At 40.7% G+C, this 12,212-nt stretch overlaps 1 protein-coding gene across 1 annotated transcript in view; it reads right to left on the bottom strand.

Moving 5' to 3' along the window:
* The window catches only part of BPTF (bromodomain PHD finger transcription factor), a gene marked incomplete at its 5' end in the record, with an annotated part of 55,089 nt that overhangs the window by 7,196 nt on the left and 35,681 nt on the right, over window positions 1-12,212 (bottom strand). Inside the window, 9 exons of the mRNA XM_084273622.1 lie at window positions 3,337-3,668; window positions 4,095-4,320; window positions 6,107-6,189; window positions 6,935-7,821; window positions 8,057-8,279; window positions 9,405-9,628; window positions 10,140-10,263; window positions 10,625-10,773; window positions 11,754-11,915. Coding sequence (XP_084129748.1) covers window positions 3,337-3,668; window positions 4,095-4,320; window positions 6,107-6,189; window positions 6,935-7,821; window positions 8,057-8,279; window positions 9,405-9,628; window positions 10,140-10,263; window positions 10,625-10,773; window positions 11,754-11,915 — 2,410 coding nt within the window. The remainder of the gene's footprint in view (window positions 1-3,336; window positions 3,669-4,094; window positions 4,321-6,106; window positions 6,190-6,934; window positions 7,822-8,056; window positions 8,280-9,404; window positions 9,629-10,139; window positions 10,264-10,624; window positions 10,774-11,753; window positions 11,916-12,212) is intronic.

Genomic DNA, 12,212 nt, shown 5'->3' on the forward strand with positions numbered 1-12,212 from the left:
AATGAAAATGACAATGTAATTGTCATTTCAAATGGCATGGCACTTTTCCCTGCATTTCTCTCTGATGCACTTTCTCACTCCCTAATTTCTTCCATTTTCTGTCTCACTTCCCCAGTCCCTACGTTCTAGCCTGACACTAACATCTCATGCTGCAGCTGTTCTGTCAGTAAGGTCACTTGGGTCAATGTTAAATTGACAATTCATTAAAATGCACATCAATACGTAACCAGACTTTGACAAAACTGGGCTAAAAGTGTCTGTCTGTCTCCAGTGTGTGTGGGAAAAACTGTAAAAGGCACAAAAAGACAAGGCCAAAGAAAAAGATTTACATTTTCAAAGCCGTAGCTCGAAAGCCACTGAAACATTCCCTTAAGATTTGAAAATGTAGATTTGAAATGTCTCAGTTAATTTAAAAAAACAAAAGCAAAGCGCAAACACCAGCTAGGAGTTACAAGTACACTACAAAGAACATGCATACCAGCCATGTGTAGGATACAGATTGGTATAACATGAAAGGAAAACCAGTCAGGACATCAGTGCCAATTCTTTTTTAAATTATTTTTTTTTCTATTTTTTGGGGGGAGAGGGGATGTGGGGGCACTGAAAAAACAGATACTGAGCTACTCAAAATTGCAACAAATTGGAATGTGGAGTATTTTTCAGAGAATAATGCCTACTCTCAGACAGAGCTATGTGAGGGAACCAGGTATGGTATGACACAAAGTGAAGGGAGCCAGGTACAGAGTCATGGGAATGGGACCTTGCACACAATGACGTGACAAAACTGCACAGTATTATGCAAGGATGTTTGACATTTTGTGTATGGAGATCTCAAAACACACCTATGACTAGTGACAACCAACCAGATGGGCGAAGTTACAAGTCCATTCTCTCTGCCTAAGCAAAAGCAAGCTGACTCAGACCCTGGAGACCACCAACCACCTGAGTTCTGCCACCCTGGCTTGGCAGCCTGCGAGTACCACGCACTGGACAGGACACACTTGCAACAGGACAACAGCCAGCACGTCTTCCACAGAACAAGCACCTTGAATTTCTGGGGCCTCTGAGTGCATCCCAGATATTCAGATCCCACCTTTTCTCTTAATTTTCAGTTAGAGAAATCCTAAAACCACAAATGACACACAGCCCAAGCTGGATGGCTACAGCCTCTTCCGACAGCTATCAACAACCACACAGTCTGCATGCTCTTCTCAAGAGGGACCATGTCTGTCTACTCCTAGCCATCTGGATGCACGTTTCTGTCTAGGTATGGATGCTACACCTTGCTGCTGGAGTGTGGAACAGGTCTCTCATGATGCTTTAACAAGTAAGTTAGATTCTAAGTAGGAATCTTAGAAGGATACCCTTGCTGACCATCCTCAAAAACAGTATGAGCAAATCTCTACAACCCTGAAGTATCACAATGAGAACTAAACAGAAAAGATTTGCACTGAAATACACAGCACTGAATGACCTCTGAGGATTTACTACAGCCTAAAAAATGCATAGGGTATTCATAATACACCACAAATTAGCTTTTCAAGCAGCACATCTATTTTTTTCAAAGTAGAAAAGAGACAGAGGACAAAGAGGAGTATCTGATGCCTGTATGTATGTGAAAATAAATGCTTACCAGAAAACTGTTTTAAAAGGTGACTAATTTCTTTCTAAATTGCGAAAGAATAAAGTAGTTCAACAACAGAGTCCTCATGTATAAGAACAACAATTCAGAATTCACAAAAGGAAAAGCAGCAGAATTGAATCATAGTGCTAAGAATACTGCTGAATTGTTAATATTCCATTTTCTGGGAAGTTTTCTGCTGTGCACTTAAGCCCAGCTCTTGATTCAGGCTACTAAAATTTGCTCCATGACCACATTTTTCAGGTTGCTCAAACGCCCACTGGAGCCAACAGGAAGAGTTGCTCTGACCACGAAATCCTTTCGCTCACAGAATTTGTTCGTCTGTTTCTGTGGCAGTGCTGTGGCTTACTAACAACAGAAGCAGTAACACACAACAAAATGAAATCAGGGTATCCTCCTAAGCTTATTGGATGACAAGTAGCCTGGCACAATTGTCCTGCAGCAAGCTAAAGGACATCCCTTGGTAGCAGCAGTGAGTTCAGCACCATGTCATCAGAATCCCACTATTTCTGTTGGGATGGCAGAGAGAGCAGTCCCATCTTCCACACTGATGTAATGGTCAGAACTACTGAACAACCAAGGTAAAAAAGCATCCAAAGACCTCAAATTCATTAAAAATTAAAAAAGGAAAAAAAAGAAAGGAATTTTAACACCACCATCCCCCCCCAAAAGCTGGAAGGAACCTCAGGGGATCCTCTGGTCCTGGCCCTAAATTTGGAATGAAGGACCATTACCAGAGTGAAAGCACTGCCCCACCTCTACAGTTTCTTTCCATTGCCAGCAATGAAACCACCACCAGTTAATACTTTTTGGTATTGTCACTTGTTGAGCAGATACATAGTCACTTGGAATTCCTCTGAAGTCAAATTTATGTTACATACACCTCTACACAGCTCTCAGATGTTAACTGTTACTAGCTACTGATGTTCGTCACCTCCAGCTTACGCAGGACTGCGTGACACTATCCCCCTGCCAGCCACTGAATCCTCCACTCCACCACTTGCTAAATGTCTTCACCAACTTTGTACGTAGCATCAATATTTGTCCTCCTTCAAGAGTCAGAATCAAACTACAGTGAACTGCAGTTTTCACTTTGTCAAATGCTTACATATTCATCTTTTAATCAACCCTGGGATGTGAATGGTACCACATGGAAACCATTTCTACTGGAAACATTGTCCAAAGTGAGCTGCAGCCCGGTAACTCCGAACCCCTTCTAACGGCTATTGACTTACCAAAAAAAAACACAAACCCAAAAAACCAAACCAAACAAAGTAATTTATTGGAAGGCGGTACCAAAGCTATTTCTAAAGAACATCAGCTACTTGTTCACAAGAAATTGCTCAAACCAAATGGTCACTTGCTTCCGAGGCAGAGGCAAAACGGCAAAAGAAAGAACAACAGAGCGGAGGGAAAAAAGAAAAGAGTATGTGCATGTGAGACAGAAAGGTCATACAATGGAAACATGCAAACAAGTAGATATATAAACTATGTACATTAATAGCATCATTCAAGTATGTTAATACTTTTGGAACTTCTAGTGGAAAACAAGACTTTATTCTTTATACCTGAGTGATCACTGCAATGACACCTGATGCGCTATCTCCAGTTCTAGAGCTACCTTGCACTAACAGCTAAGAACTACACCTACAGCTAAGAATGCACAGTAAAAGGCTGTGGTGTTCGCTACTCACTTAGACTCATCATAAGGCGTTTTACAGATGCAGTAAAGCTTTGTGTCCTTCTTTGTTTCCTTTGAGGTAGTAGAAATCATTTTCTTTTTCTTGGACTTGGAAGCTGATGAATCTTTCTCCTCATCTCGCTTTCTTTTCTGGGAGGATACTGGCATGGGGACCGTGGTGGAGGAGGAGGAGGTGACGCTGGCTGCGTGTTGCTGTGGTGGTGGTGGTGGCAGTGGTGGTGGTGGCGGTGGTGGTGCAGCGGCTGCGGCAGCGGCAGCTGCAGCAGCTGCCTGGGCTTTTTCTTTTTCTTTCTTAATTTTAGTCAAGTCTTTCTTTAGCTCCTCCTGAAGTATATTAAATCAATAAATAGAGAGGAAGGCACTTCATCTGATTATTCCAAGACAGGATTTAAATCTAGACATAAATCCCCATGCTTAGCCAAAAGAAAATAATTAAAGTAATTTAAAATGCACAATTTTAAAAGTGTGCTTAACCTACATAACATTAAGGGATGACACTCTTGGCCTGCTCTGACCCATTGGCTGTAATTTATCAGAAGCTGTTTCAGGAAACAAGGTCATTTCAGTCCAGCTAAAACCAAACAGCACAGGAAGGCCATATACTAGCTTTGCAGAGATCCACATATCCGCAACCAGAACTTCTTCCTGTATGGTTCCTCAAAGTCTCACTGAGCAAACAGATAAAGATTAACATAGAAATGTTCTCCCTAGCTTCAAATCAAGTTAGTTGTTGAGAATAACTGTCCTTACCTGTACTTCAATTTGGAGATCCTTGTCCAGAAGTGCTCTCTTTTTCAGTATCTCAGCTTTCAGCTGTTCCTTATGCTTGAAAAGCAGAGCTGAGAGCTTGGTAGCGTTCTGCTTACTACGCTTCTGTTCTACACTCTCTTCTCGCTTTCGTTTCTTAGCTGCCTGTTTTTCTTCTTTGTCTATCTTATCCAGAATATATTTCATCACTTGGTTGCACACAATCATTCTGGGAAGGAAATAAAGAAGAAGGACATTGTGTGGAGTTGCCTCTTTATCCCCAGTCGAGAATGCAGAACCGTGTAATTCTCCAGCCTCTGCAAGCTGCCAGCTAAATGATGAGATTTCTTAAACTGTACCAGGTAAATTCAGTAATGCACATTGCTCCCATTTGTACTTATTTGCTAGAACACCACTGGGAGAGATCACATCCTTAGTTAGGCTCAAGAGGGCCAATCCCAATTTCCTTTAACTGATCTAAGTACTTATTGTTCTTCCCCTGTATAACTCCTAACAAAGCTTTGGCTTTAGGACGATGAGGGACATTTTCCCTCAATTCAGTTTCCACAAAGCTGTTTGAAAGTGCTGCATTTTGTTTATTCTGATGTAGGATGAAGGCAAGCTGGAAGCCTGGAACTTCTTCCAAAACACCCTCCAGTGACTACCAGATATAGCTAAAGGTTTTGTGTCCTGGCACAAGGACTGACAAGTATTTTTCAATTTACTATAAAACAGTCCCCAATTTCTTCACTAATGACAACTCAGGCTGTTTCACCTGTTTGTTGTGTACACAACTATAAATCTCTCTTCCTGCTATCTTGTTCTGCAATTTTCATTTGTTTTTCTTCATATTTCAATTAGAAAATTAACGTTATTTTGGTTCTCCTGAAGTTATCTTCCCCTTCTCAATCTATTTCAAATACACCAGAACACTAAATGCTTCTTGTTGCCAGAGTGACCATGAAAAAGAATTTTGGGCTGAAAGCAAACAATGAAACCACAATGGCCAAGAAGTAGCTGTACTCTGTACTTCCAGGCTCAGACATACTGTCTTCTGACACAGGTGTAAGATGCTGTCTGGTTGTAGGGACTGCAGTTTATTTACTTTGCTCTTCTTACCTGCACCACCCCTACTTGGTTTAGTCTGCATTTTCACCAGGTAGGATACCCAAATGACTTTTTTTGAGAAGAAAATCAGTGAGAAGACAGCTATACCACAATTCAAGCTATTTAGATTTTTTTTTTTCAATTAAATTTGACTTCTGTCAGCCTGAATACCAATTTGGCTGTCTGACATCATTAAATGAAGGGTATAAGACAATACATCTCATTCTGTATGCAGCTGTGAACACTGAGTAGAAGCTAGTGACACTGTTATGATCAACTAAATTTGAACTCTGATTTGATGGTCAAAATTCTATTAAAAAAACACTAGTCTTTTTCTTACTGACCACACACACTTGTGATTATCCAACCATAGCAACTGCAGGAGTGAGGAGGAGTCAGAATAACCCCAAGACAAATTACAAACACTCCAAATGTGTTTAGCAGCTTGAAGCATAAAGTCTGGCTTGTTGAATAGCACCATCTCCCAACTCTTTGATTCCTTCTGCAGAGTAGGAGGTACAGTGGGCAAGAATGGGGAAAAAACTGCCACAGTACAGGAGAAACACAAACCAGGCTTCTCTGCCACAGAACCACTCATTCTCCATTCTGTGCTCCTTGAAGGAGAGTTTGTACCTTGAATTTAAGAACTGTGGCCAGTATCAAACACAAGCAATATAACATTTAACTTGAAAAACAGATAGTAAAAATAAAATTGAGAATATACAAATTTCAATTAAAGTTGAGAACATCATTTAGAAAGTTACTTTTGAGCATTACTGTAACTAGGTCTGAAGTAAAAAAAAAATCTTTTTGCAGGATTTACAAACCAGTGTTTTATTGTACCACTATTAGGAGATGTTATAAATTAAAACTTTCACATCCAAGGAGGCACTATGCTGCATATTCACCTCTGATTTTCTTCCCTCTCAGCTGGAGTCAGTGTCTTCTTCTGCTTCAAGTGTTCTATGACAGCATTCTGTTTCATAACCACCTGCAGGATGATACAGAATCCAAAACAAAATGTGAAAACTTTAGCCAGTATTTTCAGCATTTTTGGGAGAACCAGGACATTTCTGAAGTTAAAGTTAAGTGTTATTTACTTCAGTGACAAAATAAAACTGATTTTATTGGGGGGGGGGCAATGCTTGTTCGAAGTAATTATTTGAAAATTGAAAATTAAATTGAAAACTAACACCACCTTCACCCCCCAGAGTAGGATATTTTGCTCAAGTTGAGTTTAAACTTAGGGACTAAACGTAAATTGACAGCATTTCTTCAGTGACTGGTTGTTTTGTTTAAAAAAATGGTAACAATCTATTTTATATATATATATATAGTATGTATTTTTAAGCCCTGCAGCCATCCAACAGCATTACATTCCAGATACCTCTTTTAAACCTCAGTTTCCTACAGCAGGCAATACTGTACAAGTGTTCTGAACATCAGCTCTCCTGTCTGTAACCTATCCTTCCTGAACTGAGGATAAAGACATATTGTCCCAGCAGCTAGTGGTAAGTTGAATCAAGGTGCCAGAAGACTCCAAACATGGTACAATTGACTTGATGTGCTGAATTAACTCAGAATATTTAATTAAACTGCCAAAAGCAATTGTGCACCAACTTTGAAAGAATCAAATTAACTGCCTATCAAATGTATTCACATTGTTAACAAGAACAGGCATTTAAAATGAGATTTGTTTCATTAATTAAGTTTTAATTTCCTTCTGTTAACTTTACCTGTTTCTGGATAATGTCACTTTGATTAGAAGCCTGAAGGGTGTGCTCACGTTTAATTTCTATCTGTTGCTGCTTTTTCTTCTGTTGCTGCTCCCTGAGCTGCTGAACTCTCTGCAGCTGCTCCTGAACACTAGCTGCTTGAACTGTTACCACATTCTGAATCTGGTGAGCCTGCACTGGGCTAGTTTGTTGGATCTGAATAGGTAACTGAAGCTTGATCTGCTGGGGCACGCTGCCTTGTTGGGCTTGAATCTGAGCCACAACATGGGACTGCAGCTGAGAGAGAACTTGGACTTGTTGCTGAAGCTGAGGCACTGTAATAACTTTTGTTGGAGGCTGCTGAAGTTGCAGCTGAGGACGAGCTGGGGATTGCACAGGAACCTGATTTAAACTTTGAGTAGTTGGAAGGGTTGAGACTGAAGTCTGAACCTGAGGTTGTGATTGCTGCAGCTGAGCTTGAATTTGCATGGGAGCATGGGGCTGCATCTGAATCTGTTGTTGGGTTGTAGTCTGCACCTGAGCTGGTTGCCGAGGCTGGGCTTGGGACTGGCCTTGTGGCAGGACTGCAGTCTGCGGCTGGCTCGGGACTTGCACTGGAGACTGCCCTTGAGCCTGGGCCTGTGCTGGAGACTGAGCTGGAGATTTAGATGATTGTGCTTCAGGTGTGACTGGAGAGTCACCAGATGCCGGCGTCTGGGAGTCAGGCTGGCTCTGAGCTTCAGGCTGAAGTGCTGGCTGAGGTGCCTGCGGCTGGGCCAGCGGCACAGGCTGAGCACTCTGGTTCTGCCCTTGAGGCTGGGCTTGCTGCTGACCCTGAGGCTGAGGCTGAACCGGTGGTGGCACCGATGCTGGCTGTGCCTGCAGAGCTTGCTTCTGTTCCCCTGTAGCTGTGAAGGACAAAAACAAGTATTCCATTCATTCCAGATGACACGTCTGTGAACCTTCCTAATCCAGCCTTTCCAAAACTACTGTAAAGCTTAGTGCAGAAATTCAAGAGATTTCTAAGCTTATAATACACATCATCCAACAAATTTACTGTAATAACAGACCAACCCCAACTACACAACCTCCCCCTGCAACCAACATTCTACCTTTCTTCCTGCTGAACAGAACAACGCTTACCTGAGGTTGAAGTAGAAACTGTTGTTGTAGTTGTACTAGCTGTAGTAGCAGCTGCTGGCAGTGGGGTGAAAAGAAATCTCTGAATTGTACCATTTGGCATAGCTGCTTGCATAAGCTGTTGTCCTGGACCAGGTATTACAGTCACACCCTGAGGGATTAATTGTAATTGACCAGTAGTTTGACCTTGTCCCTGAATCACCACGGTTAATCCTTGACTGCCACCCTAAAAAAGAGAAATTATTATTGAGGTATTAGTGATGTAACTCTCATACCTTGCTGAAAATCAGAAGAATTGAGGTTTTGGATTTTCAAATGCAATGCTTTTAACACCATATTCCTAAAATTGAAAACTAGCACCATGAAATACTGAAATGCTCTTCCTACAATTCTGTCACCCACAGATGGCTGGGTTGGAGTTAGTTATACTTCTTTTCATCCAAATATCAACAAGAACTCTACCCAGAAAGCAGCTACAATGGAACTTCTTTGTTCCTATTTACAAGCAATACAGAGCATGGATGATTTTAGATAGACTATTCATCACTTTCTCAGGAATTCCAACAGTTTGTGCAAAAGTTCTCTGCATGGAAAATATTTCCTAACTGCACATCAGATTCTACCCACGTGTGAGCTTTCAGGGCTGACTGTTCAGTCTGTAATGTACTCTGAACTTCTGTCACTTAAGTTAACATTTAGACAACTCATGACACCACTCTCAACTCGTTGATGGAGCAGGTGGGGTATTGTCCCAACACCTAGATGCAGAACTCCCTATTTTGTGAACTCATAGAACATAATGAGGTCCCTACAAAAATATGAGGCTTGTGGTGTGGAAATGCACTTTCCAAGTCTTGTTCCATATACAAAAATCTTATCTGGCAATAAGCAGCCTGTACATTACAATCAATTTATATATGCTACTTATAATTTGAAGAATAGGTATTGTAACTCTGTAATTTTTCTTCTGAGACTCTGGGTAATGTGAAAACTAAATCTTTATACAAAATGGAAAAACAAGGAATGAACATTACATTCTGAGGGGCTACAAAATAGGCTATACAGAATAATCACGTCCCTCACTGCTATTAAAATGCCAAGACTTTTCTCCATACTGCTAAACTTCCCTGATGTTAGTTCCATTACTAGGTAATACAACAGGGAGAGATGTTTAAAACTTTACATATGCTATTTACACTTCTTTCAGCCTGTAATTACGCTACCAGTCATCCTACACAGGGACTGAAACACACGAACTTATGAGCAGATGACACTACACTGCTGAAATCCAATCTCTTGAGAAATCTATCATGAGTATTAGTACATTTTCCTGTCCAGGAAAATATTTTACCTGTCCTTGTGTTAGCTGTGTGAGTTGGGCCATAGTGAGCTTCACTTGTCCCTGCTGAGGGCGAGGGGGCTGCGGTGTGGTTTGGGGCTGTATTTGCTGAGGTGGTGTTCCAGGGCTTGTGACTGTCTTCTGCCCAGTGCTGGAAGAAGCTGTGCTGGTACTAGTAACTGCTGTTGAGACAGGCTGACCCCTGATTATCTGAGTCACCACTTGCTGTGTCTGACCTGTAAGTGAATAATTTGTGATAAGAAACACATTTCAAATGTTTTTACCATTAGCACAGCAAACCCCTGAGTCACAACAACTTGCAGCAGGGTACAATCAGACACGTGAACCAAGCATGGCGGTTTACACACATGGTGGTTTTGCAAACCATTTGTCTGTGTGGTTCACTGAAAAATGTCTGTAAAATTCTATTTTAATTCAGCTCACACACTTATGGAGTATTTCAAACACTTGGCCTTTCTTTAAAGCAAGCTTTCTCAATGCACAATTACTCTAAAAATTTTTTTCAAATGAATGGACTTGAGATAAGTCCCAGATTTCCCAGTGTCAATGATGAACCACACAGACCATGGCTGCAACTGACACACTCAAAAGCCAGAAGAGGTGCCTGTGAGCATTCCAGCACCCAAACGAGCTATCTGTGCATTGGGACACATGATGCAGAAAGTATTTATGAAGAAACAAACCATGGGTTTCACACTGGAAATTTAAATATTAAAATGAACCTACTGGCTGGAAGAATACCTTGTTGCACCACCAGAGGTGTTCGGATGATGGTCTTCCCAAGTGGTGACTGCTGCAGTGGTGTCCGTATCACTGTCATACCGGGGCGCAGCGGTGTCCCTTGCACTACCTACACCGAAACAGACAGCATAGGTAAACTCAGGGAACAAGCTGCTGGAATAGCTCTCAGGTTTTGGTTGAGTTTGGTTTTCTTTATTAATATAGGAAGAAACGACAAGATGTAAGCAGAGCCAATGTTTTTTCATCCCTGCCCACACTGCTAAGGCTTACCAAGCTATAAACTATTACTTTTTCCAACTGGAGAGAACTGTTGTACCTCCTTGGAATAAAGGATCCATAAACACTATTGCTGAGATGAGCCAATACCACTGAAAAGTGACTAGACAAAACTTTTAATATCTGCCAATAACTTAAAATATATACACTCTTTTTGTTTTCTTTTGCATTAAACCATCAGAAAAACATCTTACTTGTGACGTGCTGGTTGTTCCTAAAGTCCCTGTGGTGTTTGGCCTAATGGTTACAGTCGCTGTCCTTGGCTGGAATGAAGTAAACGTTTGACTTGCACCTGTAGTTGATGGAATGATACCCAATACCTTTTGCTGAACTTGAACAACACCTAATTAAAAGGAAAAATGAGAAATCATTAATGACGTAAGTCATTAATTTACTGCAAAAGCAGTAAATGCAAATCCAGGGTGATTTAGAAATCAGTCTCCAAGGTTTCTAGAACACCTTTGAGTCTTTCTACATTTCTTGAGACAACCTTTCTCATAGTGTAAAGAGAAGTAGCATTATACATTGTCAATACTCCAACTCCATTTTAAGCTAAGAAACAGGTATTTTGGAAAAGATTAAGGAAAGAGTGAATCTTCACAAAGATCAGTTTGCTAGTATCTGCAAATCAGTCCTTGCATTGACACGGTGCCACGAGTAAGCATTATACAACCATTAAAAGCTGTGGTCTGATTAATATAAAATGTAGGAGCCCAGTTTAAACATGTTCCACCTACAAGCTCATGATGCTGAAGAAAACGGGCAATTCTTTTCCTGTTACCTCAGAAATTTCAACATAAAACTAGCAGCCTTCACAATTTCCTCAGATGCTAAGTGTAACTGAGACACAGAATTGAGCTTTCCTGTTCAATATACATTCACAAATCTTACAAGTATTAAGTCCTCTTCTTGAAACAAGAAGAAATGCTAATCTCAGTTTGAAGCCAGGCTCTTGCTCATCACTGGAGCAGATGCAGCCATTAATAACAAGGAAAAGCAGCTTTTTTTTATGAAGAAAGTTGTTTTGTTGATGTATAATTTAGATAACAAAAAAGCATGCTTCATTCCACACTGTTAAAAATAAAGCTTCTAATTTTGCCCTATGAAATGTAGACTAATTTATAGGCAAAAGACTCGAATTTTTCCCCTACAGACACAAATATGCAGCATGAGGGGAACAAGCTCTAGAAACTTGTGTGTGTATATATATAAAAATATTTTTGCCCCCTTCAAGTCACAGTTTACTTCACTGGGAAAATAGCATCAATGGAGAATTAATCAGCAAGCTGGAATACATTTTGAATTCAGTTCCCTTTCCCCTACCTCCTTGAGTTGATGGCACATTGACGGCAACAATCTTGCTGTTTGCAGGGAGTGGCAGCTTAGTTATCACTTTCCCTGCCATCGTTACTGGACTGCCTGAGATCTGGAAGGTCTGCCCTGTGCTGGCAATGGTTGTGGCTGAGGTGGCAGCTGTGCTAGTGGCTATTGAGGTACACAGAACAGTCAGTTTTAGAGCAGAATAATTAGTCAACGAAATGACTATTTTCAAGTATGAAACAGCAAACTACAGGATTATTTTTACGGTAATTTTTGAATGTGTCATACTTTCTTTGGTAAAGATTCTTTTTTGGAAACAGCATGTTACAGCACAGAGCGCTTTCGTTATCAATGATTACTAGTACAGTAACTGTCAGTAATACATGAGACAGGTCAGAAAAAAAAGACTCTCTAGCAAGTCTGAACAAGGAAAAAATAGACAGGTATTATCTCAGGAGTATC

This window comes from Gallinula chloropus, assembly GCF_964237585.1.
Source record: "Gallinula chloropus genome assembly, chromosome: 20".
In the NCBI taxonomy this organism is placed as follows: Eukaryota; Metazoa; Chordata; class Aves; order Gruiformes; family Rallidae; genus Gallinula; species Gallinula chloropus.